The following is a 27,395-nucleotide window of genomic DNA, read 5'->3' as shown; positions in this document are numbered from 1 at the left end:
ACCAACAATTTTCAATGATAGAACTTGCAGTAATGCTGAATCTGATTTCATTTGCTTTCTAAAAGGAAGCCAGTTCTTTATCTCCTACCACAAATTGTCAAGCTGGTGGCTTCCTATTTTTTAATATTAAATTCCTAACTTTGTGTGTTGTGGGGTGTGTGTGTGCGCTGATGACAGGGAGTTGGGGATCAAATAGTGCCCCAATGAACAGAGGTTTATCTCTATCTCACCTTCCAGCTCCCTATGCCTGTTCAAATGAATGTTTGTGAGACAGAGGAGAGGTAAAGGCTGGTCATGGGATAGGCCTAGGATGAAACCTGAGGTATTCTACCCCCTCCCATCTTTTTTTCTTTTCTTTCAATTATGTTGTAATTATCTCTCACAGTCAGCAAGATCTTTTCTTTCTTTCAAGGCCTGTTGTTGAGACTTATTTTGATGCTGTACCGTTACATTAACTTAGTACATTACTCCTCTCTGCAGATAGATGTTTGTTAACATCTCAGTTATAATGCTGGACTCTACCTTAAAATGCCTGCTGATGAAATACTATCAGAGACCTCTCTGGGGCGGGAAGACTCGGGCCACGTAGATCTGCCTGAGTCATCAGCTGCACAGAAGGAAAATTCTAGCCCTGGTTTCACTTCTCTAAGATCACTTGAATTTACAGAACTAGTTTATGAAAATTAAACCTTCCCTTTTCTTCCAGCTCAGCGGTGAATTAAGAGACTTGCATTTAAAAGGGGTGCTGTGACTGTGAATTCTTTTACCGTTCAGCTTGCCGACAGAGTAAACTTTGATAGCGTATCCTGAAATTGAAAGAGTGGGGGGAGGGGAAGCTTAAAAAAATGGAGTTTTCTACTCTGATGGTGACGATTTAAAAGCGTAATTTGGGTAGGCCCAAAAATAGCAGCACATACCATGAAAAGGCTTCCACCCACTTCTCTTCCTCCCTGTGCATGCACCTGTCTGCTACTGCCTCAGTTTAATTTTTGCTGCTGCTGCTACTTGTTAACACCCTCCTGCAAGGCCTGAAGAAGAACATGTTTCTGAGCTTCCCTCTCAGATCAGTGTATCAGGCTGATCTCTCTTTTAGAGCATGAGACAGTGTAATTGACCATGAACAAAACTATGAAACTGACCAGACACACAGTGCTGTCAAATGCACAGACTGGAGTATGGGTTATATGACACCTGGCTAAAACACCAGCAGCCACCTTTCCTAAACTATCATTCCTGTAGTTGTTACCACCTGCAGAACTACAGCGGTGGGAAGCTTCAGGGGAAAAAAAAGCTAGTCTAAATATAGCCCTATTAGCAGCTGCTGCTCTTCTGCTCCCAATGTGGAAAGGACTCAAAGTGTTTCAGTTATAATGGTGTTCGGAGACACAGTGAGATAATTTGTTTGAATAGTCTGAATGAAGACTTTTTCTAGAAAGCCATATGAGTCAAACTCTGCTCTAGTCTGTGTGGTTGTGTCTGCCCTTTTCTGAAAATCTCCCACCATTATTTTAGCAAGAGAGGATGTATCCCTATAGACTTGAGTCTGGCATTTTTATCACTGCAATGACTAATTGTACTGAGTAGGTGAAGGGTATGTCAACATTGCAGTTAGGCCAGCAACGGGTGTTTGTGTCTGCTGACTCAGGCTTATGAGGCTTGAGCTACGAGGTGGGGCTGTCTAATTGCGGTGTAGACGCTCAAGCTGGAGACTAGGTTCTAGGACTCTTCCTCCATTGTGGGGTCCTAGAGCCTGGGCTCCAGCCTAAGCTCAAACATCTACACCACAAGTAGACAGCCCTATAGCCAGGACCCGTGAGCCCAAGTCAGTAGACACAGGCCAACAGTGGGTATTTAGTTGCAGTGTAGACATACCATTACAGGACGGGATGGTAAAAACACCCGAGTACTGTCTACACTCCACCCTCCACCATTGCTTCCACTAGTAGGGCTGCAATGATGGATCTTGGGCTGTGCTTACACTGGCAGATTTATTTTGTGTATAACTCCTTAGTTTTATGGCATGATTCTCAGAAAGTCTGTGCTGCTTGTTTGCTTGGAAACAATGCTTGAGCACTCTGATTAACATAGTTCAAACACTTTTCTAGCTAATGCAGTTCAGCTCCCAGTGTTTGGACAGGACCATAGGCATTATGTGACTCCAGTATATTGGTATGAATAGTTCAGGAATACCCATGCTGCACTGCCAGCAGGCAGATGGGCTGGCCCAGCCAGTCCTCCTATAAAAAAAAAATACTACTTTGTTGTACAGTAGGTCCCAAACACTGCAGTAACATTGTTTTAAATGGTAGTGTTTGGCACCACTACTGTACAATAACACAGTATCTATTAGAAACCAATACATTTATTTATATAGGGAACATAAGTTGTACTGAAAGCAGAAATGCCAAACTGCCTGTGCGTTTGGTTCCCTATGAGCTAGTGGTGACTTGTACACAGTATTCAGCTCCGCTGTTTTAATGTGATAAGAAGAGACCACATTTTAGTATGTGATACCTTTCCTGCCCCTAAAACAAGCTGGGAAGGGTGGAGAGAATTAGTAGGGGAGACCTTTCAAGCTGCTGGTATTTACCATAAAGAGGGCAGGGGACTGGACTTGATGACCTCTTGAGGTCCCTTCTAGTCCTAGAATCTATGAATCTATGAAAAAAAACCCAAAAGGATATAATTTTCCCTTATTTTCTTCAAATCCTGTACTGGTCACCTTTTAATCATGCTTAATAGTCATGCTTAAGTGTTGTTCAAGTGGGGTAGCGCCCAAATTAGGTTTTAAAAATTTGATCAGCTAATTTGGTTGGAGTCAAACTATAATACAGCTAGGGTAATACAAATCTTTAGAACAGTTCATAAACTAGTTTGGCCCCAAAGTCTGCACAAGGAAAATCTACCACGTTGCAGGACATGTTATAACATGTTAGCATTCAACCTTTTTAAAGTAAGGTTTGGCCTTGCATTGTAAATGGATCAACACAACTCCGTCCTATCTACACTGTAAGGCCAAACCATATATTGAACATAGACTCATAGACTCTAGGACTGGAAGGGACCTCGAGAGGTCATCGAGTCCAGTCCCCTGCCCTCATGGCAGGACCAAATACTGTCTAGACCATCCCTAACAGACATTTATCTATCCTACTCTTAAATATCTCCAGAGATGGAGATTCCACAACCTCCCTAGGCAATTTATTCCAGTGTTTAACTACCCTGACAGTTAGGAACTTTTTCCTAATGTCCAACCTAAATCTCCCTTGCTGCAGTTTAAGCCCATTGCTTCTTGTTCTATCATTGGAGGCTAAGGTGAACAAGTTTTCTCCCTCCTCCTGATGACACCCTTTTAGATACCTGAAAACTGCTATCAGGTCCCCTCTCAGTCTTCTCTTTTCCAAACTAAACAAACCCAATTCCTTCAGCCTTCCTTCATAGGTCATGTTCTCAAGACCTTTAATCATTCTTGTTGCTCTTCTCTGGACCCTCTCCAATTTCTCCACATCTTTCTTGAAATGCGGTGCCCAGAACTGGACACAATACTCCAGTTGAGGCCTAACCAGCGCAGAGTAAAGCGGAAGAATGACTTCTCGTGTCTTGTTTACAACACACCTGTTAATGCATCCCAGAATCACGTTTGCTTCTTTTGCAACAGTATCACACTGTTGACTCATATTAAGCTTGTGGTCTACTATGACCCCTAGATCTCTTTCTGCCATACTCCTTCCTAGACAATCTCTTCCCATTCTGTATGTGTGAAACTGATTGTTCCTTCCTAGGTGGAGCACTTTGCATTTATCTTTATTGAACTTCATCCTGTTTACCTCAGACCATTTCTCCAATTTGTCCAGATCATTTTGTATTTTGACCCTGTCCTCCAAAGCAGTTGCAATCCCTCCCAGTTTGATATCGTCCGCAAACTTAATAAGCGTACTTTCTATGCCAACATCTAAATTGTTGATGAAGGTATTGAACAGAACCGGTCCCAAAACAGACCCCTGCGGAACCCCACTTGTTATACCTTTCCAGCAGGATTGAGAGCCATTAACAACTACTCTCTGAGTACGGTTATCCAGCCAGTTATGCACCCACCTTATAGTAGCCCCATCTAAACTGTACTTTCCTAGTGTATCTATAAGAATATCATGCGAGACTGTATCAAATGCCTTACTAAAGTCTAGGTATATCACATCCACCACTTCTCCCTTATCCACAAGGCTTGTTATCCTATCAAAGAACGCTATCAGATTAGTTTGACACGATTTGTTCTTTACAAATCCATGCTGGCTATTCCCTATCACCTTACCACCTTCCAAGTGTTTGCAGATGATTTCTTTGATTACCTGCTCCATTATCTTCCCTGGCACAGAAGTTAAACTAACTGGTCTGTAGTTTCCTGGGTTGTTTTTATTTCCCTTTTTATAGATGGGCACTATATTTGCCCCCTTCCAGTCTTCTGGAATCTCCCCTGTCTCCCATGATTTCCCAAAGATAATAGCTAGAGGCTCAGATACCTCTTCTATTAACTCCTTGAGTATTCTAGGATGCATTTCATCAGGCCCTGGTGACTTGCAGGCATCTAACTTTTCTAAGTGATTTTTTACTTACTCTTTTTTTATTTTCTCTTCTAAACCTACCCTCTTCCCGTAAGCATTCACTATACTAGACATTCCTTCAGACTTCTCAGTGAAGACTGAAACAAAGAAGTCATTAAGCATCTCTGCCATTTCCAAGTCTCCCGTTACTGTTTTCCCCCTCCTCATTGAGCAGTGGGCCTACCCTGTCCTTAGTCTTCCTCTTGCTTCTAATGTATTGATAAAAAGTCTTCTTGTTTCCCTTTATTCCCATAGCTAGTTTGAGCTCATTTTGTGCCTTTGCCTTTTAATGCTTAATGTTTAATGCTTTTGTGTTGTAACCACATCCAGCCACACAGACCTTTAGGCAATGTTTATACTAGGATAGATTTGCTTAAATTTCCCACTGTTGCCAAGTATGGATCTTGTTCTCTGTTCTTTGTTCCATATGTTGTTAAATCATCATATCATGGAGGAAGGCTGGGTGGAGATCAGCTGTGGAAGGCCACCTGTATAAGAAGTGACTGGAAAAGAGTGATTGTGGAGTACACAGGGTCAAGGATGATGATCAGGTATAAGAAAGGGCAAGAAGAAAGGGCAGAGCTACTCATGGAGAAGGAAACTAAGAGAGCATCAAGATGACCTGAATTGTCAGAATGTAAGGAAGTGGCAGAAGATGAAATGAGAACCAAGCTATGCCAGGGGCTTGAAGAGGTGTGTGTGTGGGAGGGGAATAAATCGATGCAGAGTTTCAAGGAAAGCAGACAATATAGCTGACATAGTAAACAAGGAAGATGATTTTGATAGCTGTATGTCGGAGGATATTGAGGGTTGTGATGTGGAACCTAGAGAAAACTGAGAGGAAGAGATGAAAAACCCAAAGGTTAAGAAATAGAATTGGAGAGGAAGAGGCAGATTTGAGATGTAGAGAATTTTGCAATAGCCAGGGTGGAATAAAGTGTAAAGCAGATAGAGGAGTCTTAAAACACAAAGACTGGGAACCTGCATGACCAGAATTATGGTGGAATTGGCTGTGGAATTGTCTAGTAAATAACTCTGATTTGAGGTATTTAATTCCCTGGAAGCATGTCTACAACTTGAAATATAAGAATTAAAGGGCACCTCTCAATTTGAAAATCTTACTTCTGACAGAACACTTTGACCCTACTATATCACAGGTACCCCGTAAGGAGGCTATACCCAAGACAAGTTAATAGGGATGTGGGGCAAAATTACTTATCCTTTTTAAATTGTGTTTACTTTTGTGTAGTTGTTTTCACTGTCTTCCGCAGTATAATTTTTTAGTTTCCCTTCAGCTGAACATTTGCCGTCTTTATAAATGTCCGTACAGGGAGGTCAGAAAAATCCCTACTTTCCTTTTCTAAAAAGAATTAGTGATGATGGGCAACTTGAAGACCGTGTCCCTCAAAATATGTGAGAACTTACCCTCCCATGTTTCACTTTGCAGTGGTGCCGGTTTCCAGCCTCCTGAGTCAGCAACGCAACTTGGTGCTCTTCCGGGCATTTTGTGCCATGAAATACGCAATCTATGCACTGTGTGTGAATTCACACTGTCATTCGAAGTGCAAGGACTGCATGCACAGCCTTCTCAGTGACTTCCCTGAGGACTCGACCCCTCTTAAAGAACCACCAGGAGATCGGCCTCCTTACCTAGGTTTAGTAGCTTGTACATATCTAGTTCCTAGATTCTGTGGATTGTAATTTATTTTAATATTACACTGTGAACATCTATAATTCCTTTATCCAAGAGCTCAAAATATTTACAAACAAATAAACCTCACAGCGTCTATGTGAGGTAGATAAGTGTTATTTTCTACATCTATTACTATTAGGTGTAAGTTACCCACCTTTGTAAAGCACTCTAAAATCCTTAGATTAAAAACAGTCTATAAGGGGAAAATATTAGTATTAATGGAATATTTTAGCTGGGATTTTTTAAAAGAGCTTGATATTTCTGTAGCTAACATTGTGGTTATCTAGCCTCTCTTAGTGGCCACAAGCTAAAGAAATGCTCTAAAATGGAAGAAATCTGAGTTTGGGCCTCAGGGCATAAGATGTTCATTGTTGGGGTCAGGGAGGAGTAATGCCCTGCTCCCTCATTGCACATTTAGATTCTTTATCAGGAGAGGAATGTTCAGCGCTGAACCATTAGCATTGGTCATAGCTGGAGGCAGGATGTTGAGCTAGATCAGGCCTGCACAACATGCGGCCCGCAGAGGCTCACTGTGCGGCCCGCGGCCGCGATTCAAAAGGCTCTGCGCCGCCCATAGCTGCGGGGAGCCCAGAGCTCTTTAAATCTCAGCCGCAGCCGGGATTCAAAAGGCTCTGAGCTGCCTGCAGCGGTGGGGAGCCCACAGTCATTTAAATCTCAGCCGTGGCTGGGATTCATAGGGCTCTGGGCTGACCACAGCGGCGGGGAGCTCAGAGCTCTTTAAATCCCAGCCGTGGCCGGGATTCAAAAGGCTCTGGGCTGCCCGCAGCAGTGGGCAGCCCAGAGCCATTTAAATTTCAGCTGCAGCCGGGATTCATAGGGCTCTGGGCTGACCGCAGGGGTGGGGAGCCCAGAGCCATTTAAATCTCAGCCGCGGCCGGGATTCAAAAGGCTCTGGCTGCCTGCAGCGGTGGGGAGCCCAGAGCCATTTAAGTCTCAGCCGCCAGGGCCAGCGTTAGGCCAATTCAACCAATTCCCCTGAATCAGCCTGCCCCTAGGAGGACCACATGCCTAAGCCCCAGTACAGTGTACTGGCAAAAGCCAGTGCGCTGTAGTGGGGTGGCCCAGCTTCCCCAGGGGGCAATTGAAAGGGCCTGTGGCTCCCAGGCCCTTTAAATTGCCCCCAGAGCTCCACTGCTGGAGCCCTGGGGTAGGGCTGTGGGGCTCTGGGGGCTATTTAAAATGTCCGGGGTTCCCGTCGCTTCTACCGCCCCGGCCCTTTAAATAGCCACTGGAGCCCCACCACTTCCCCAGGGTTCCCGTGGCTATTTAAAGGGTTTGGGTGGTAGAAGAAGGGGAGCCCTGGGCCCTTTAAATACCCCCAGAGCCCTGGGGTAGCAGGGGGATCTGGGGGCTATTTAAAGGGCTGGGGCTCCAGCTGCATCTGCCACACCGGTCCTTAAATAGTCGCTGAAGCCATACCACTTCCCCAGGGCTCTCTCGGCTTTTTACAGGGCTGGGGCGGTAGAAGCAGGGGAGCCGTGGGCTCTTTAAATAGCCCCCAGAGCCCTGGGGTAGCTGTGGGGGGTGTGTGTCTCCAGATGCCTTTACTGCCCTGGTCCTTTAAGTAGCCCCTGGAGCCCCACCACTTCCCCAGGGCTCCTGCAGCTATTTACAGGGCTGGGGCAGTGGAAGCAGGGGAGCCCCAGGCTCTTTAAATAGCTCCTGAGCCACGGGCTGCTACTTGCTACCCTGGTGGGGGAGGCAGGTGGAGGGGGCACTCACCATACAGGATGGGCTGTACCTCCTGTTCCTGCACCAGTTTCCTGCAGCCAACCCCTGCCGCACCTTCTGCCCTGCCTGCACCATTTCCTGTCTGCAGCCAGCCCTGCACCTGCTGCCCATAGCCAGCCCATCTCCAGCCAGCCCCTCACCCCCTGCCTTGCCTTCAGCCCTGCACCAACCCATCTCCAGCCAGCCCTGCACCCCCTTCCCTGTCTCCAGCTGACCCCTGCCGCACCCCCCTGCCTGAAGCCAGCCAGTCCTGCGCTCCTTTTGTCTCCAGCCCTGCCAACCCATGCCGCACCCCCCCGTGGCCCTGCCTGAAGCCAGCCAGCCCATCCCACACGCCGTCTCCAGCCTGCCCCACACCCCTTGCCCAGCCTGCAGCCAGACCCTACCTCCAGCCACCTCCCCTCCACCTCCAGCCAGCCCCATGTCCACTGGTACCCTGTAGTTCCCAGGGAAGTAAGCCTGCACACCTGCTTCAATGAGGTGGGCAGGGAGCAGCTGGGACCCACACATGCACCCTAGCACACCCTCAGGGAGGGGCGGAGCTCATTTCTAGTTCAGACACATCTTTTTAAAAAAGAACTTTAGGTAGGGTTAACATACATCTGTACTTTCCCGGACATGTCAGGCTTTTTGGACGTATAGTAACCCTATTGGTACAAAAAAATACATACTGTGGCAGAACTTTTTATAGGGAACCGGTTGCTAAGAAATGAGAGGCTTTTTTTTTACATTTTTTTTTTTTTTCAGTCATCCCTGCCGGGGCCCCGCCGAAAATGTTCGAATTGGGCCCCGCACTTCCTAAAGCCGGCCCTGCCAGCTGTGGCAGGGATTCAAAGGGCTCTGAGCTGCCCACAGAGATTCTCGGCCGTGGCTGAGATTTAAAGGGCTCAGGATTCCCTGCTGCCACAGGCAGCCCAGAGCCGTTTGAATCCCGGCGGTGGCTCCAGCAGATGTGCTGGGGCTGGGATTTAAAGGGCTCGGGCTCCCCTCAGCAGCAGGAGCTCTGGGCCCTTTAAATCCCTGCCCCTGCCTCACAAAGCTCCGGGTTCCCGCAGCCGCCGGAGCCCCGGGCCCTTTAATTTAACCCTGAGGGCTCCCAGCCAGCTCTTCAGCTGGGAGCCCCTGGTTGATTTAAAATCAAGTATCACCTCCCCACCCCCAACCTTCCTTTTTGGCCCACAGCTGTTTTGGTGGGGCGGCACTGGGAAAGGAGGGTTTATTTCTGCATGGCTGGGCGGTGCTGGGGCAGAGTGTTTCCGCTGGGCCGGCGGGGGGGGGTGTTTCTGCGGGGCTGGGGGGGTTTCGTCCCTCAGCTGTTTTCTTTGGAGTAATGTGGCCCTCGCCGCTTTGAGTTGTGCAGGCCTGAGCTAGATGGACTAGTGCTCTGAACTGATATGGCAAAGATTCTTATGAAAGTCCATTGCCATTTTGTTCTTTAATGGCTCTCTTGGTTCCCATTCTTGTAACTTTGAGCACCACTGTGGAATCAGAAAGTGGGTAGGGGAGGAGGAAACAATTCCTGGAAAATGTTTTAAGTGTGTTTTTTATTTATTTATTTATTTTTATAACACATACAGATTGTCCAGCTATTTTTCCTCAGTATCTTGCCAAGTGCCAGCAGTTCTTACGGAGTGTTCCTGCTCCTCTGCATCTGGAGCTTCTGGAGAACATCTTCTCCCTGCTTTTTATCTCCTATAGTGACCTCTACACAGAGACTCCCCTGCCCGAGGACTATGCAGAAGAGGACAATATTGTGAAAAAGAGCTGTGGTGCTAGGAACTTGGATGGTAGTGCCAGCCGAGAGTCTTCCACCTCAGAAAGTCCACAGCACCCAGCAGAGCCTGAAAGGAAGACAGAGAGATGTCTTCAGGCCCCCCGGACAGTCTACCATGGTATCCAAACTGTGCTTGGTTCAGAATTGAGTGGTGAGACCTGTGAATCCTCCAGGATGAGCTATCTAGATCTGAAACATTTTGCCAGTGGTGTCAGTGGATTTTTAGTGGATGATCTGGTAGTGGATGCCTTCCTCAAGATGCTCCTCACCCACCTGGAAGAAATTCAGCGTTCTCTCCCATGGGATTCAAGTAACGTGCCCCATGAAGAGCTGGAGTTGGTAGAGTGCTTGAATTTCTCTGTAAATAGAGATGTCGTTGGGAGCAGAGCGCTGCAGTTCTCCAAATACCTCTCTGAAGCTCAGTGGAGATACAAAGTAGTGATGAGTAACAGAAATACAGGTAAGATCCGCTGGGATCTCAGTAGCACCAGTTTGGTGATCCTTGAATTGAAAGATCTATAGCTCATTAATCTGGTGGGCTAGTATACTGGTCTTTAGTGTAGCTAGCAAGTGACTGTTTTCTCCATTTCTTTTGTCTGCTTCACAAAGTCGCTACATGATATGGATGGCTGGAAGCTTCTGCTCTAGAGAGGCTCAGGACTTGTAAAACAGTAGATAGTGCCAGTCAGTCTTGGTGTGGTGCTAATGTCTTCTAGAGCCTGTGTGGGCTCAGACTTAGCAGAACATTCATGGAGCTGAAGTGTTGTGACCTTTTCTCCAACAAACCTTACTCTTGAGGGTGCATTAAATATTACTTTGAGCAGAGCCCAGGGGCAGCAGCATACTGATAGGAATCACAGAACCTTGCTTGGCATCTGTGGACAGATGAGTTTGAACTTCTCACTAGGGCATTGCCCTGGACCACACTGGCGTGTCCATCCTTATTTGTACTAAGCGCCTAGTTTCTTGCTATGTATCTGGCCTTTTTGTCATGACCAGTTGCCAGTCAGTGCATTTGTATGTGTATAATAATGACTCCTAAAGAAATCACTAGGACTGCTACTCTTTCAGAACATCAGCTTGCAGCCTCCAAGAGACACTTCTCCTTAACCAGATGCTCCAGCTTGAGGAGGCGCCATCAAACTCAAAGATGGAGGATGGGTGAGTTAAGAAATTGCTGTGGAGGCTGCCTTGCAAGTGCATGTCATGTGACCTGGATAGGAAACTAATTGGTGGTGTCTTGAGATAGGTGTCTCACAGGACTGGAAATTGGCATAGTACTCTTATCTCCTCCAGCTCTTTACTCGGTATCCTAGATAGATATGATTGGTGTTGTGTGAAGCGTGGCTGGTCCCAGTCCAGTACCCATTGGTTAGATGTCGTCATCCCAAAATCCACCTCAGAATTAAAAGGCAACACACTTAAAACTGATACATGGAAATAATTATTTCTATACATGTGATTACTCTGGAGAACTTGCAAGATATTGTGTTTTGAAAACAAAAAAGCCTCCCTCTCCCACCCCCCCGGCCCCCAATCTATTTATGATCATGAATGAGCATAGCATCTGCAGTGATAGAAACTAGGATAAAAATTACAGTAGCCTTTGAGTCTCCTGCCTCAAGACCTAAACTGATCACCTTGCGAGGAAGAAAATCTGATATCCTTTTTGGCTCTCAGACAACATTGTAGAACTAAGACTATTCTTGGGATGGGAGTGGTTAAGTTTTCCTTTGAAGCATCTGACATTCTCCACTATCAGGAAACTAGACTGGATGGCCCACTCTTCTGTTCCAGAGTGAGTGTCTTCTTTAAGTGATGGCTCATGTCAAGACCACATCAGTGGTATCTTGCATTTGTCTAATAATCTGTGTTATCCCCACTGATCTCTTTTGCCAGAAGCTCTTTGATTGCCCTGTCTGGGTCCGATATATTTCTCATGCTGTTTTTTATTTTCCACTTCAGATTGTAAAGAGAGAACTTCAGGTCAATCACTGGAGAGTACAAGCAGTGAATTGAGCACCAGCACATCAGGTACTAAATCTCATTGAAAGGATTTCTTTGTTCTTCTTCGAGTGATTGCTCACATCCATTCCAGTTAGGTGTGCGCGCCGCGCGAGCACGTTCGTCGGAAACTTTTTTACCCTAGCAACTCCAGTGGGCCGGCAGGTCGCCCCCTGGAGTGGCGCCGCCATGGCGCCCAATATATATCCCTGCCGGCCCGCCCGCTCCTCAGTTCCTTCTTACCGCCGTGTCGGTCGTTGGAACTGTGGAGCGCGGCATAGCTGTCCTCCACGTCCCTAGCTCTCCTAGTTCTCTATCGTTTATCTATCGTTCATCTCTAGTCCATTATAGTTGTTAATTAGTTGGTTAAGTAGATAGTTAAGTTAAATAGTTGTTAAGTAGTTCTTCGCCGGGGGCTTAGCCCTTCCCGGCACCCGGCGCCAGGCTCATGCCTGTTTCGCCGGGCTTCAAACAGTGTGCGGCCTGCAAGAAGCCCATGCCTACCAGCGATCCCCACGAAGCGTGCCTGAAGTGCCTCGGGGAATCGCACAGATCTGACAAGTGCCGCATCTGTAAGGCTTTTAAGCCAAGGACAAAGAAGGAGAGGGATCAAAGGCTCCGGACTCTCCTCATGGAGGCGGCACTTGACCCGACGGCTTCGCAGGCCGTGATCTCGGCGCCGGCACCGGATCGCACCGGCACAGAGAAGACTCCCCGGCACCGACCCTCTCCGGCACCGGAGTCAGAACCAAGGCCGTCGAAGTCCAATACTCCGGCCAGGCAGACCCGGCTAGAGCGCCCGGCCTCGACATCGGCCGCGGCGCCGCCGGCACCGTCGACTCCGGGCCCAGCGGGTCCGTCGAGTCCGGTACCGCCGAGCTCCCCCATGAGATCTGGGGTTGAGACAATGGTCCCATCCACACCGGAGACCTTCGCCTCGGCTCGGGACCTCATAGCCCTGACTGAGCCCACTCGGCTGCCACCCCCGGTACCTCCGGTGCGGGTTGTGTCCAGAGGCAAGCCCATGATGTCGGCACCGCCCAGAAGATCTCGTTCACGATCCAGGTCCCGACGTCTTGGGCGCTCCAGGTCCCGCCGCCGCTCGCAGTCCCGGCACCGCTCCCCTCAGCGGTACCGGTCGCACTCGCGGCACCGGTCGACATCGAGACGATCGCGGTCAGGTTCCAGTCGCCGAGACCGGCACCGCGATTCCAGGAGCAGGTCCCGACGCTACTCGCCGCACCGGTCGACCTCCCGGCACCGAGCCGGTGGCAGGTCCCGGTCTCGGTCGACCTCCCGGCACCGAGCCGGTGGCAGGTCCCGGCACCGAAGCGGCGCCCGGTACCGATCAGGATCCCGGCACCGCGACAGAACCCGGTCCCGATCCCGGCACCGATATGACTCCCGACACCGGTCCCCGGCACCGAGACGATCCTCCGTGCCGGCCCACGCAGACCCTTACCATCCAGGGTCGGCCCCTCCATGGCCCTCTAGACAGCCGTCCGTATCCTCCCAGACGGACAGCGGGTATGCGCTGGGCACCGACCGGCAGACGGCGCTGTTCGGTGATCCGCCGCTGCAGGACCAAGGCCCACAACAGTGGGGATTCTGGACACCCTGGGCATACCATCAGGCCCAGGGCCCCCAGCAGCTCCCTGCTAGGCCGGCGACTGCGGAGCGTAGGGCCCCTGAAGCCTCGTTGTCTCGCCCCCCTCCCTCCCCGGAAGGGGAGGAAGGGTCCAAGCAGCAAGACTCCGCTGTGGCTCCTGAGGCAGAGGCGAGGGCTGAGGAAGACCCTCAGTTAGACACTCTCGTGCCTGGGGTCTCCTCATCCTCCTCCCCGGATGAGGTGGTGGCGGGTACCTCCTCCAACAGTCCCCCCCCGCTGGATCTCAGGGCGCACCAAGACCTCCTCAGGCGTTTGGCTCAAAATTTGAGTCTGCAGGCAGAGGAGGTCTCGGAGATAGAGGATCCAATTGTGACCATCCTCTCTTCTGATGCTCCCACCAGGGTCGCCCTGCCCTTCATACGGACCATCCAGGCCAACGCCAACACCATCTGGCAGTCCCCGGCCTCCATCCCTCCGACGGCGAAAGGCGTCGAGAGGAAGTACATGGCCCCTTCTAGGGGATACGAATATCTCCATGTACACCCGACTCCGGGTTCACTGGTGGTGCAATCAGTGAACGATAGGGAGCGTCATGGCCAGGAGGCTCCAGCCCCCAAATCCAGAGAAGCCAGGCGGATGGACCTCCTTGGCCGTAAGGTGTATTCGGCTGGGGCACTGCAGCTCAGGGTCTCCAACCAGCAGGCCCTGCTGAGCAGATATGCCTTTAATTCCTGGGTGGCAGTGGACAAATTTAAGTAGCTGCTGCCACAGGATGCTCGCCAAGAGCTTGCGGCCATCTTGGACGAAGGCAAGAAGGTCGCACGCACGGCCTTGCAAGCCTCCTTGGACGCTGCGGACTCGGCTGCCCGTACCCTCGCGTCAGGAGTTACGATGCGTCGCATCTCCTGGCTGCAGGTTTCCGGCCTTCCGCCGGAGCTCCAGCATACTATACAGGACCTTCCTTTCGAAGGCCAGGGCTTGTTCTCTGACAAGACAGACCCCAGACTCAAGAGTCTGAAAGACAACCGGGTCATTATGCGGTCCCTCGGGATGCACACCCCCGTGACGCAGCGTAGACCCTTTAGGTCGCAGCAACAACAACAACGCAGGCCGTTTTCCCAGTTCCGCCAGCGGCAGGACCTTTACAGGCGCCGCGGCAGGAACGGAAGGCGCAGGCAGTCGGGGAACCAAGGGGGGCAGAACCAAGGCTCCTCAAAACCCCCGCCTGGTCCTAAGCCTTCATTTTGAAGGTGCGCCCGAGGGCGCAGTAACAGTTTCCCCTATGGATCCTTCCCCCCCGTTTTCCAACCGCCTTTTGTTTTTCCTCCCGGCGTGGTCCCAAATAACATCGGACCGCTGGGTCTTAAGCATGGTGCAGACGGGATACCGCCTGCAGTTTGTTTCATTCCCTCCTTCCCGCCCTCTTTCCTCGTCCCTCTTCAGGGACCCCTCTCACGAGCAATTCCTTCGGCGGGAGGTGCAGACGCTCCTCAGCAAAGGAGCTATAGAGGCGGTTCCGGAAAGCGAGAAAGGCAAGGGGTTTTATTCCCGCTACTTTCTGATCCCCAAGGCCAAGGGGGGCCTCAGGCCTATCCTCGACCTGCGAGAGCTCAACACATACCTCGTGAAGTTGAAGTTCCGCATGGTATCCCTGGGGACCATTATTCCATCCCTGGATCCGGGAGACTGGTACGCCGCCCTCGACATGCAGGACGCGTATTTCCACATTGCCATTTGGCCGCGCCACAGACGCTTCCTCCGCTTCGTTGTGGGGGCTCTTCATTATCAATTTGCAGTCCTCCCATTTGGCCTGTCCACGGCCCCGAGGGTGTTTACAAAATGCATGGCAGTTGTCGTGGCACATCTTCGGCGCAACCGTGTCCACGTGTTCCCTTATCTGGACGACTGGTTGATTCGGGGCACGTCGGAACAACAAGTCAACAGCCATGTCCGCGTGATCACCGGCATGTTTGCAAGTCTGGGCCTCTTGATAAACACAGACAAGTCCACCCTGAGGCCCACTCAGAAGGTGGAATTTATCGGGGCCGTCCTGGACGCCACTGTGGGCAGGGCCTCGCTGCCTCTGCAACGGTTTCAGACCATGGTGGCGATCGTTCAACGTTTGCGGTCAGCCCCATTGACGTCAGTGAGGACATGTCTAACCCTGTTGGGCCACATGGCGGCTTGCACCTTTGTGACCGACTACGCTCGGCTCCGCATGAGGCCTCTCCAGTTGTGGCTTATCAGTCATTACAGGCCGGCAAGGCAACCGTTAGACATGTTAGTCACAATCCCCCAGAAGGTCTTAGATTCTCTCGGCTGGTGGCTAGACCAGTCCGTATTATGTGCGGGTCTTCCCTTCCACCCCCCTCAGCCCTCGGTATCCCTGACAACGGATGCCTCAGATCTAGGCTGGGGGGCCCACCTAGGGACCTTGCGGACACAGGGCCTGTGGTCTCAGGAGGAGGTGGGGCTACACATCAACATGCGGGAGTTGAGAGCGGTCCGCCTTGCTTGTCAAGCGTTCTGTCATCAGCTTCAGGGTCGTTGTGTCGCCGTGTTCACGGACAACACGACGACCATGTACTATATCAACAAGCAGGGCGGCACCAGGTCCTCCTCCCTGTGCCTCGAGGCGATACGACTCTGGGACTTTTGCGTAGCCCACTCCATTCACCTCAGGGCTTCTTTCCTCCCTGGAGTACGGAACACGCTGGCGGATCGATTGAGCAGATCCTTCCTGTCACACGAGTGGTCCCTTCGCCCGGACGTCGCTCTCTCCATTTTCCGGAGGTGGGGTTATCCCCGGGTGGACCTCTTCGCGTCCAAGGGGAACAGGAAGTGCCAAGCGTTCTGCTCCTTTCAGGGCAGGGAGCCGGGGTCGATAGCGGATGCCTTCCTCATCCAGTGGTCGACCCACCTGTACTATGCGTTTCCCCCGTTCCCCCTGGTCCACAAGGTCCTCCTGAAGGTGCGCAGAGACAGGGCTCTAGTGATCATGGTGGCCCCGGCATGGCCCAGGCAGCACTGGTACACCATGCTGCTGGAATTGGCCGTAGCCGACCCAGTTCCCCTGCCCCTTCATCCGGACCTGATTACCCAGGACCACGGGACCCTCTGTCACCCAGACCTGCAGTCGCTGCACCTAGCGGCGTGGCTCCTGCGTGGCTGACTGGTTCCGAGGTGCGCTGCTCCACGCCTGTGAGGGAGGTGCTCTTGAGCAGCAGGAAACCGTCCACAAGAGCCACATATTTGGCGAAATGGAAACGCTTCTCCTGTTGGTGCGTAGAGAGAAATCTCCGCCCTATGGAAGTTTCGGTAACCGAAATCTTAGACTATGTTTGGTCCCTCAAAGGGCAAGGTCTGGCCTTATCGTCGTTGCGAGTCCACCTAGCAGCTATCTCCACCTTTCACCCGGGTGCGGACGGTCGCTCCGTTTTTTCTCACCCGACGGTGTCGAGATTCCTTAAAGGGCTGGAACGTTTATTCCCTAACGTCCGTCCCCCTGCTCTGACCTGGGATCTTAACCTGGTGTTGTCCCGGCTCATGGGGCCCCCCTTTGAGCCGTTAGCTACTTGCTCCCTGCTCTACCTCTCTTGGAAGACTGCCTTTCTAGTAGCTATCACCTCAGCTAGACGGGTGTCGGAACTCCGAGCTCTTGTGGTAGACCCCCCATATACGGTCTTCCACAAAGACAAGGTGCAGCTGAGACCACACCCTGCTTTTCTGCCCAAGGTGGTCTCAGCCTTCCACGTCAACCAAGAGATTTTCCTTCCGGTTTTTTTCCCAAAACCTCACTCCTCAGGCAGGGAGCAGCAGCTCCACTCGCTGGATGTCCGTAGGGCTCTCGCGTTCTACATAGAGAGGACCAAACCCTTCCGAAAATCCCCCCAGCTTTTCGTGGCGGTAGCAGATCGTATGAAAGGGCTTCCTATCTCCTCCCAGAGGGTATCCTCTTGGGTTACGTCCTGTATCAGGACCTGTTATGACTTGGCCCATGTCCCTACGGGCCGTGTGACTGCGCATTCTACCAGGGCGCAGGCGTCGTCGCTGGCTTTCCTCGCCCGTGTGCCCATCCAGGAAATCTGTCGGGCAGCGACCTGGTCATCGGTCCACACCTTTGCTTCCCACTACGCCCTGGTCCAGCAGTCGAGGGAGGATGCGGCCTTCGGAACTGCAGTGCTCCGTGCCGCGACTTCTCACTCCGACCCCACCGCCTAGGTATGGCTTGGGAATCACCTAACTGGAATGGATGTGAGCAATCACTCGAAGAAGAAAAGACGGTTACTCACCTTTGTAACTGTTGTTCTTCGAGATGTGTTGCTCACATCCATTCCACACCCGCCCTCCTTCCCCACTGTCGGAGTAGCCGGCAAGAAGGAACTGAGGAGCGGGCGGGCCGGCAGGGATATATATTGGGCGCCATGGCGGCGCCACTCCAGGGGGCGACCTGCCGGCCCACTGGAGTTGCTAGGGTAAAAAAGTTTCCGACAAACATGCACGCGCGGCGCGCACACCTAACTGGAATGGATGTGAGCAACACATCTCGAAGAACAACAGTTACAAAGGTGAGTAACCGTCTTTTTTGTCTTTACACAATGACATAATGCAGTACTGAAATTAACTGATTGGTTTGTGCACATCACTGCTCCGTGCAGATGGAGTCATTAGACTTTCAGACTTTCTCCTCCTAACATAAATTCTAGGTTGAAAGCCATGGATCTGTTCTTTTTGGAACAGGAAGATCAGCATTCTCTTGCTGCTTCTGTGATTTTGCAAATGGCTGTGTAATGCAGCTTAGTGACAATTGTGAACCTTTAGGAGACCACAGGCTTGTTAGAATATAAAATATTTAAATTCATAAAAAGGCTTAAAGGACTGCAACTGCCCTCTTCCAAACACTGGGGTACCAGGGCCCTGAATTGTCCTCTCCCTCTTATTATTACAATATAAATATATATCATGTACGTTTAGCAGCTGATGCATTAATACAAAATATGTATGTGCTTGGATGTAGTTACGGTTGTGGTAAGAGCTAGAACTATGACTTTCTCTGTTGTGCCTTTAAAAGGTCACTGATAGTCACACTAATCCAGAGCCTGAGCTGACCCCAAATACCTTTCTGAGGCATCTGACATTGTGGTATCTAAGTGCCATGCTGACTTCATTGATGGTCGTGTGGGTTTGTCACATCTCAAGCCCATGGGTTGTTTGCTTGACTCATGTCTGTTGGGAATTGTTCTGGGGTGCTTTGTCTGAATTATGCTGTATAAAAACTGTGTTTTTCCATGGAATGCAGTGTCTATTGGACCTGAAGTTGCCTTTCAGCTTCTTTGTCCTATCAGCAGTCACAGTTGCTACTTGACAGAGTGCCTGTCACCTCAGGCTATGATCTTGGCTGATCTCACAAGCTAAATAGGAATAGACCAGGTCAGCACTTGATTAGAGGACCATCAATGAACACCTAGGGTTCTATATCAACGTCGTTATCTGATTCAGTACCTGAGACTCAGCCCTCTGTTACTACTGGGCCAGTGCCCCTGCTGATGCTTGGGGAGGGTCGACTTCTGTGGGGTGCAGTCATTCACGTGAATTATAAAACTGAGGTCCAGATCAGTAGTAGTTTATTGAAGATCTCATTAAAAGTATAACAGTAGGATTCTTAACTGAAAATCTTCTTCATTTTCTGGCCTAAATAGTTGTTTAATAGGCACTGTAGCATCACACAGGGTCTGCCACAAAGGCAGGTGATGGGTGAACTCATCTCTGTAAAGTGCTTTGGATTCTTTGCAGTAGGAGGCATTATATGTAATCATGACCAGCTGGATGTTGGTCACTTAAAGCAGACAATACAACCCTTTACAACTGTTTTGTAAACCCCGCTTCAAATTCCCCACCTCCGTATTAAAGCCGAGAAGCATTGATGCCTGATGAAAAGTTTTGTTTCCATTATAACCCAGCATGTTGTTTCCCTCTTTGCTCTTGTAGAGGGAAGTACCAGTACTGTGTCTGGCTGGAGTGACCTGGAATGTAGGCTGAAGCCTCAGCAGCAGAACCTCCTCATCCCCATGATGCTCTCCCCACCTGAGTCACTCCTAGTCTCCTGTATCCTGAGGGGGAACTTTACAGAAGCCCATCAGGTACATGTGTGTGTGATCACTGCTACATAAAAACTTGGAAACTGGTTCTGTATGGAAGCCTGCACTGGTGATAGCTGAGGTTATTTATTTTGAATTTCTACTGTGTCAGCCAGCTGGGTTTTGAAGGACACAGACATGAGGGAGAATGCTTTCCAAATTCAGGTGTCAGAGGGAATCCAGCAGCAGGAGGAAAACAAGCATCTAAGCCACTTCCCTCAAGGAAGTTTTCTTTCTCTTTTAAAAATACCCTCTTTTTCACCTGGGTTTTCAAAGTTTGCAAAGACTTTACCAGGCCTGGGTCTAACTTAGTGTTCCAGCTGAGTGAGGAAGAAGGTGAGGAGCCCATGTGTGAAACACCAGTCTTGAATGAGAGGCAGTATTTGAGCTTTTTTTTTTTTTTTTTTTTGGTCACTGTTCCCAAAAACATGACTCCACCACGTTCATGCCCGGTTGTAATATGTAAAGACACACTGTAGTCCCCTAGCTGTTGGCTTGTACTGGTTGTATGGCACACTGCTTTATGGGCAGGTGAAGGAGGTGTGTTTTGTGGCCAGGCTGTCAGAACAGGAGGCCCAAGGTCTGTGTGCAGAAGTGTCTGCCATTGATTCCTAGCCCCCTCATTTACATGTGCAAATAACCAACTTGTGTATGCAATTGTGCCTCTATATTGCCACACTCAGTTAAAATTGCATGTGCATTTTTGTATGTAGCTTTCAGGCTGCCTTTCTGAAAAACTGGCCTGAAGTATTTTGGCAGTTGAATCCCCAAGAAAGTGCAGTGGTCTGGCTAGGATTGAGAGGGACATTGTCAAATGCTTTTGCATAGATACCCATGCATCAGCAGTAGGTAAATGTCAAGCCCTTAAACAATTCCAGTTAGCAAACATGGTATTTTTATTTTCCTCTCCTGAGGCTAACGGATCTGTTTTACGTTGTGTTTTGTACAACACTGACATTAACAGGACTTGGAACAGGGTTTAACTGATGTTCCCTGTGATGGTCGTGTGGGTTGCTAATGTAATTTTAGAATATTCTAGAGGGTATTCCCTGGCTGATAAGAACTAATTTACACTACAGGACTAGCTACTTCATCTTTTTAATGTACAATATATTGGAGTCTTGTAACATCTTTATAAGTTGTTAAAGTGAATCCAAATCCAATGTAATGGCACCTGCAAGCAGAGCTATATAGCTGTAATTGCAAAAGTGCTTCCATTATAAATCTCTGTTTTCAGGCATCTATAACTTTCTGAATAAAATTACCACATGGGCTGAAATTACTCATGTTTGTTTTCAGTTGAGGCTTTTTTTAAAGTTTGAGTAAAATGCTATGGTGGCCTTTCAAACAGTATTTTGATGACGGTATTACTTGCATTCATTATTACCTGTGACAGGTGGCTTTGATGTTTAATTTGGAGTCTTCGGCTTGCTATGGTGAGCTGGTTTTCATGGAACGCTATCAAGAGGTGGTGCGGGAGCTCGCAAAAGTGGAGCACAAAATTGCATATCAGTCAGCTGATGGTATTGGAGGCATCAGGAGATCTGGCAGTGGCCGCTCAACACTTCAGGCTATTGGGAGTGCAGCAGCGGCTGGTAAGGATTGAATCCTACAAATTAGAAATGGGGAATCTGGCTAAGAGTGGAAAACAAATAAGGAAGAACAAGGGCTCAGATGATACAGCAGTGACTGTAATATGATTGCTTGGAGGAATAAACTGGCCTTTTTATATTAATGGCCTAGAAAATGAGAATAACAAGGAGCTGGCAATCTATGGGTAACAGTTATTTAGGCTTTTAAAAACTGGAGATGACTGAGGAACTTCAGAATAACCTTACAGAGTTGCAAATCTGGGCAACATGATAAATAATAATCAATGTTGATGAGTACAAGGTGGTGCATGTTGTCAGAACAAAGTAAATTATTCAGACTGGCATGTTACTGGGTTCTAAATTAGCTGTAACCACTCAGGGAAATTAACCAGGCATCTTTGTGAATAGCTCAGTGTGAACCTCTGTTCCATGTACAGCAGTGGTCCAAAGAGCTGACCAGATGCTGAACTGCATTAGTAAAGGACCAAAGAATTATCCATTATGGGACATAGAATATTTGTTCAGTTTAACCAGTGACTGCATGTTGTTGGATTGTTTAGGTATGGTATTTTATTCCATCTCGGATGTTACTGATAAGTTGCTTGCCACCTCTGGAAGCCTTGTCCCTATTCTCCAAGAAAACTTTTGGACTAGCAGCATCCAGCTGGAGCATACAGATCCTATGAGTGAAGTTGTGGCAGACCTCAGCCCTTCAGCAATGGCAGCATTTGACTTAGCTTGTACTCAGTGCCACCTGTGGAAAACCTGCAAACAGCTGTTGGAAACAGCAGAGAGACGATTACATAATAGCCTTGAAACAAGGGGTAGGTTTCCCCTTTCTCTGTTCAGCTGTGTGGGATTTGGAAAAAATGCCTGTATGCTTTCTCTAGTTTTAAAATAACTGTGCTTCATAGTAACAAGGAGTTTTAATGAACTCTGTCATATGTCTTCCACCCTTAACCCCTACTTTCCCTCCCTTATCCAATGTTGCTTGTAGGCCGCAGACTTGACTTCATTCCACTGCACTGTGATGGCATAAGGGGCTTCCCAGCAGTTCTTCAACAAATAAATAAAATTCTCAACTACCCTTGTCTGTCACAAGGACAATCCAAATCAGGTAAGTGTTTTCCCTTCTGCATGTTTTGAGGTTTTGGTTTTTTTGGTTGCTAGTTTTCCAGGGCTAGGGAGTACATGTGCAGAGTTCATTGCTTCTGAAATTTCTTTGTTGTATGCTGAACTGGTATCTATTCCCTTTGTATTATGGAGGAGTATTTGTTTAATGTATCAGCAACTTTTCTGGGTGTACTGAAAATCCATAGACTGGATTTGGCCTTTACCACAATGGATAAGTAAATATAGCTAAGTAGATGTTCATTAAACAGTGTCTTCCAAAGATTTCCATAAAGCACCATGGAAAAATATAGCTTGAGATGTGGAAGCCATCGGGAACTGCTTTTAGAAGATCTCAATATAAATGATTAAATTTGATGGGTTTGGTTTTTAAAACTTGAAATGACAAAATTTGTTAGTTCTTTTCATCTTTTTCTGTGTGGCGCAGGCATGCACTAAAACTTTCAGAAGCCCATACATGTTTCTCTCAGCAAATTAGGTTGACTGCTGCATGAGTAGTTTTGGGTACACATATACATCTGTCTTTGAAAATCTAGTCCGGCATACAAGATGTGAAAAACTGACTTGAGCTGGGCATGTGGCTAGCGAAGAGGGGGCTGGAAGCAGCAGGCTTCTTGCCCACAGAGGGAACCAGAGAGCAGCTTCTCAGGAGGGAAGGCAGAGCTGAAGATTAGAACTGCTTCTTTCATTGGAGGGTAATGAGAGCCAGAGAGCAAAAGGGTTGGAGTTTTATTGGAAGGGATGGGGAGCCAGGAAGCAAGGGGGTGTGAGTTTCTGCTCTGTTTCCTAAGGGTATGTCGACACTGCTGAGTAAGCCCAGGGTCTGAACTCAGGCTTAAGCCTCTGACCTCATTTCTGTGCACACAAATCACGCTAATCCAGGGCTTGGATCAGGAACCCCACAAGGGTGGAGGGTTCGAGCCTGAGTCAAACCAAGAAGTCTGCCAAAAGTATTCCACAATCTCATGGTCCAACTTTCTTTGTCCTCTGGACAGTCAAGTTTGGTGTACAGTCAAGTTTTTCCACACTGCACCATGAACAAAGGGCTAGAGTTGCCACATTTTGGAGAGTGTTAGGAAATCTGAGATGGGTGCTTGGACTCCAGCCCACATAATGCATGTGCTGGAGCCCCAGGCTGGGACAACAATTCCTAACCTGGGGTTACAAATGAGTGTAGATGCTCAAGTTCTATGTTAACAAACCTGGGATCTGTTCACTCCCATTCTACTAGCCCAGGGCTTACATTGCAGTGTAGCCATGCCCTAAAAGGGCAGATGGGAGCAGAGTGAATAGTCTGGGGGATGGTCATTGGGGAGGCACAGAGACATAAAACATGAAAAAGAAGTTTAAGAGCACAGTGCAGAGGAGTAACGATTTGGGTGCAGGGAGGGAGGAGAGAAAAAATACAGGCAACAGACATGAAAAGAATACCTTGGGGAGTGGGAGAGAAGAATGAACTCTAACAGAAGAGGAATTAAGCCAGGGATGGACAGTTGACTGGTGATACAATTAAATACAATACAAAATTGTCATCCCTTTAAACTACAGTGCCTCTGGCTTTGAGAGGGCATGATAGCACAGGTATCTTTTATCTTGGCTTTTTACACTTCCTTCTCTGGCCTCTGAATTACCTCTAGGAAAATTTAGCTCTGCTAGCTACATAATCTCTATGGCTTACCCAAGTGCACTAATTTTGAATTGGTTAACTGGAAGTGCAAAGCTGCTCCTCTTTCTGTGTGTCTTCTAGTTCCACAAGACTTAGTGGCCAGCATTAACTGTCATTATTGTTGATCTTTGTTTCCCAACAGAGGTCTCAGATGAAAAAATAAGTAGTCAGTTTCGATGTAATATTGTGGACCTTCTGCAGATGTGCTACCCCACTCTGACTGAGGACTGTATTGCTAATCAGATTGTTTTATCACAGCACCTAGATCAAGTCCTGCAAACACTGACAAATGTTGAAGATTCTCCAGGTGAGTTTCATGAGTTCTCTTAGCATTAAAGACTCTTGCATACAGCCTAGTAGTTTAGTTCCTCAATTTAGACAAGATAAAAATAAGTTTTTTAAAACCTCGTATTAGTAGCAATGCTGTTGTGAACCTTTTTAAATGTAAATGTAAATGCAAACACACTTTTGGGGATTTAAAATCCGCCCCCAAGCATTTGCAATACAAACCTTGCAACAGTGGGCTGTTGCACCAAAATTAGAAGCTCACCAGTAGCAAAAGTTAAACTGATTAGGCTGTGTTTGTTCAAGCAGAGAGAAAAGCAAAATGTAAATGATGAAGAGTAAATTCATTTTTTTTAAATGTTTGGTTTTAATAAGCTGAGATGGAAATAAAAAAAGAAATGTTTTAAAAACAGATATGACTTTTAAACTGACAGGGTCTAGTTACAGGAAAACAAAACACTTGGGTGTTAAATGATAACTAAACAAATGGTAGTTCTGCCTCTCCTGTTTTTTTTCCCTTTATTTGGTTGTTGCTGCCGAGTAAGGTGAAAGTAAACAAGAGTCTCCATCAGTAAAACTTTGGTAGCCTACGAAGCCTGCTGTTGTCACTGCTGTATTTTTAAGGCTTTTAATTCTAATCAAATTTTGATTAATTTTTTACTAGACTCCAAAGGGAACCTGATCACCAACTTGGTAGAACAGGCATCTCTGAAGCCTACAGAGTTGGAGGCACATCCAATTCGTAATCAAATCCAACTTTTGCTGAAAACCCTGGACCAACACATTCAGACCATGCCAGTGAGCAGCGTGAGGACAGACTGTGTGAAGAGCTTCTTCGATTATATTAACACACTTGCTTCTATTGTGCTACGGAGCCTCAATACAGAGCTAGGTGACGTGTCTATTGAGAAGTGTAGCGAAGCAAAGAATCACTGGTGCGGCGCCTCCTGCTGGTCGTCTAGGGAATTAGCTCTCCAGCATACTGAGCACCTCCTACTGCCTGGTATCTTGCCTGCCGCTGGATCCCCTGTCCCTCCTGGACCCTGGTGCTCTTTACTTCGGGGTTCTGCCCCAGCAGTACCCCCACACTTTGGGTCTTCCCTCCCAGGGGAACCCCCAACTCTCTCTCCCCACCTTGCCTCAGTGGCTACTGCCAGTCATCATCTAGCCCCCTGCTTGCTGGGGCAGACTGAAGTCTGTAAACCATTCATCACTGCCAAGGGGGTTTAGACCAGCTGCCTCTGCCTAACCCCAGGCTACACCTCTGCAGCCTCAGTACCTCTGTAGGCCTTGCACAAGGCCTGCAGCCTGGGGAGTTACCAGGCTAGAACTCCCCAGCACTGCTCTACTCTGGTACCGTTCTCTTCCAGACAGCCAGGTCCTTCTCCCTCTACAGCTAGAGAGAGACTGACTTAACTCCTGGCTCACAGCCCTTTTATAGGGTCAGCTGTGGCTGCTTCCCCAATCAGCCTAGTCTTTTCTTTCCAGAGTGCGGTTACTGCCCCGCTCCAGAAGGCTGTCACAAGAAGGTGACATTATCTAACTTTTATAGTATGATTCCATTCTGGAAAGTAACTATATGTAACATTTTCTTTGATGGGTAGCAAGGGCATTGAAGATAATGGGGTTGTGTAGATGTAACTGGGCAGAACGTTCTCATAGAACACCTAGTGGTGATACCACATGAGTCAGAAGAGCCCTAGCTTGAGTATATTGTGCTGGCAGTTAGGAGGGAAAAAAACCTGTCAGTTTACTTGTAAACCAAGCCAGTTTAATCTGGAGTCACTGGGCTGCTCTAATGTGAAACTCCACAAATCTGGTTTAAGAGTTGCTTCCCTATAAACTGCCTTCTAAAGTTACATCCCTCAGTGAGGTAGACGAAAAAGGAAGATGACAGAACCTTTTTCAGACTTTCATTTTAACAGGACCTGTCACTGTCACAGTTGTCAACTTTCACATGGTAAATAAGCACCCCAACTTTCACAATAAGCCAAAAAGCAAGCTAATCCCATTTCAAAACAAGCCAATCCCTAAGAACCCAACAGTCTTTAGATCCCCCCCGGCATGCAGTATGGGACTGTGGTGGGCCTGCTGTGCACCCCCACTCTTGTCCCCCCGCGTTTGCTGGAAGCTGATTTTAAAAAAAAAAAAAGCTACAAGCCAAACAAGCAACAAGCTAGAAACCAAAAACTATCCAACAAGCAACTCACAAGCCAATTAAGCCAAAAACAAGTCTAATTTCTGCGTTGTTCTCTCCTCTCCTCCCCCTCCACAGTGTGGGTTTGGCATGTCTGGTTACTGAATGTGTGGAAGGTACTGATGCCCCAATGTAATACAATCTCTCATGACTTCATGTTTCCATAACTGGAGAAATGTGTGGTGGTAGTCTAGTGGTGCTCTGTGTTTTCCGGCTCCTTTAGGAGGTGGAAGAATAGTTTAGAAGGGGTGTCTCTGGGTCCATCTGCTCTACAGAGCCTATACTGGCAGAGCAATGTTGGCATAGCCCCCTAGTATAGACTCCGCCTACACCAAAAGAAGGAGTTTTTATGTCAGTGTAGAAACACCATCTCCCTGAACCACATTGTCTACGTTGCCAGAAGCTCTCTTCCATCAATAAAGCTGTGTCTGCACTGGGGGTTTTGTTGACATAGCTATGTTTGTTAGGGGTGTGTTTTTTTTTTCACATCCCTGGTCAACGTAACTATGCTGACATAATTAAAAAAAATTCCCAACAGCATTACTACTCATACTAGTAGTGTTTAAGTTGTGGGACAAGTACAAGTAAGAAGCTTTACGCAGCTACCCTCTGCGTGTCAGTGAAGTTATCCCAACCTTTCACTCCATTTGTAAGAACAGCAGCAATTCTTGCTTCAAGGCAAGCAAAACAAAAAATAGGCTGAGAAAATACAGTAAACCTGTGTCCAGCGAATTCTAATAAACCAGATCACTATAATAGTGCAAGTGTTGTGACTCTGACAAGCTCCTGCTGCAATTTTTCCCTGGAGTGTTGTTTTTCATGTTGAAGCAGATTTGCTCTGCCGGTTGCAGCCAGGTCTTGCTCAGATGTCAGAAGGCACTACACAGGTTCTTTGCAATGTCTCCTCCACATGGTACAAAAGATTGTGGGGCACATCAGAGTCAGAGCAATTAGGTC

At 48.2% G+C, this 27,395-nt stretch overlaps 1 protein-coding gene across 10 annotated transcripts in view; it reads left to right on the top strand.

The window, feature by feature from the left end:
• ZFYVE26 (zinc finger FYVE-type containing 26) overlaps positions 1 to 27,395 on the top strand; it is an 89,786-nt gene that overhangs the window by 13,570 nt on the left and 48,821 nt on the right. For 9 of the 10 annotated variants that reach the window (XM_030559782.1, XM_030559787.1, XM_030559786.1 and 6 more), the window contains exons 10-19: positions 6,046 to 6,252; positions 9,621 to 10,277; positions 10,889 to 10,978; positions 11,783 to 11,851; positions 19,419 to 19,570; positions 20,964 to 21,162; positions 21,720 to 21,983; positions 22,157 to 22,276; positions 24,099 to 24,263; positions 24,906 to 25,133. In XM_030559782.1, coding sequence (XP_030415642.1) covers positions 6,046 to 6,252; positions 9,621 to 10,277; positions 10,889 to 10,978; positions 11,783 to 11,851; positions 19,419 to 19,570; positions 20,964 to 21,162; positions 21,720 to 21,983; positions 22,157 to 22,276; positions 24,099 to 24,263; positions 24,906 to 25,133 — 2,151 coding nt within the window. Of the gene's footprint in view, positions 1 to 4,832; positions 5,292 to 6,045; positions 6,253 to 9,620; positions 10,278 to 10,888; positions 10,979 to 11,782; positions 11,852 to 19,418; positions 19,571 to 20,963; positions 21,163 to 21,719; positions 21,984 to 22,156; positions 22,277 to 24,098; positions 24,264 to 24,905; positions 25,134 to 27,395 lie in introns of those variants that run through there. The other variant, XM_030559788.1, reaches the window with a different exon arrangement.

The sequence above is a fragment of the Gopherus evgoodei genome, chromosome 4 (assembly GCF_007399415.2).
Source record: "Gopherus evgoodei ecotype Sinaloan lineage chromosome 4, rGopEvg1_v1.p, whole genome shotgun sequence".
NCBI classification, from domain to species: domain Eukaryota; kingdom Metazoa; phylum Chordata; order Testudines; family Testudinidae; genus Gopherus; species Gopherus evgoodei.
The sequence above is the reverse complement of the archived record's forward strand: the minus strand, read 5'-3'. Positions and strand labels throughout refer to the sequence as shown.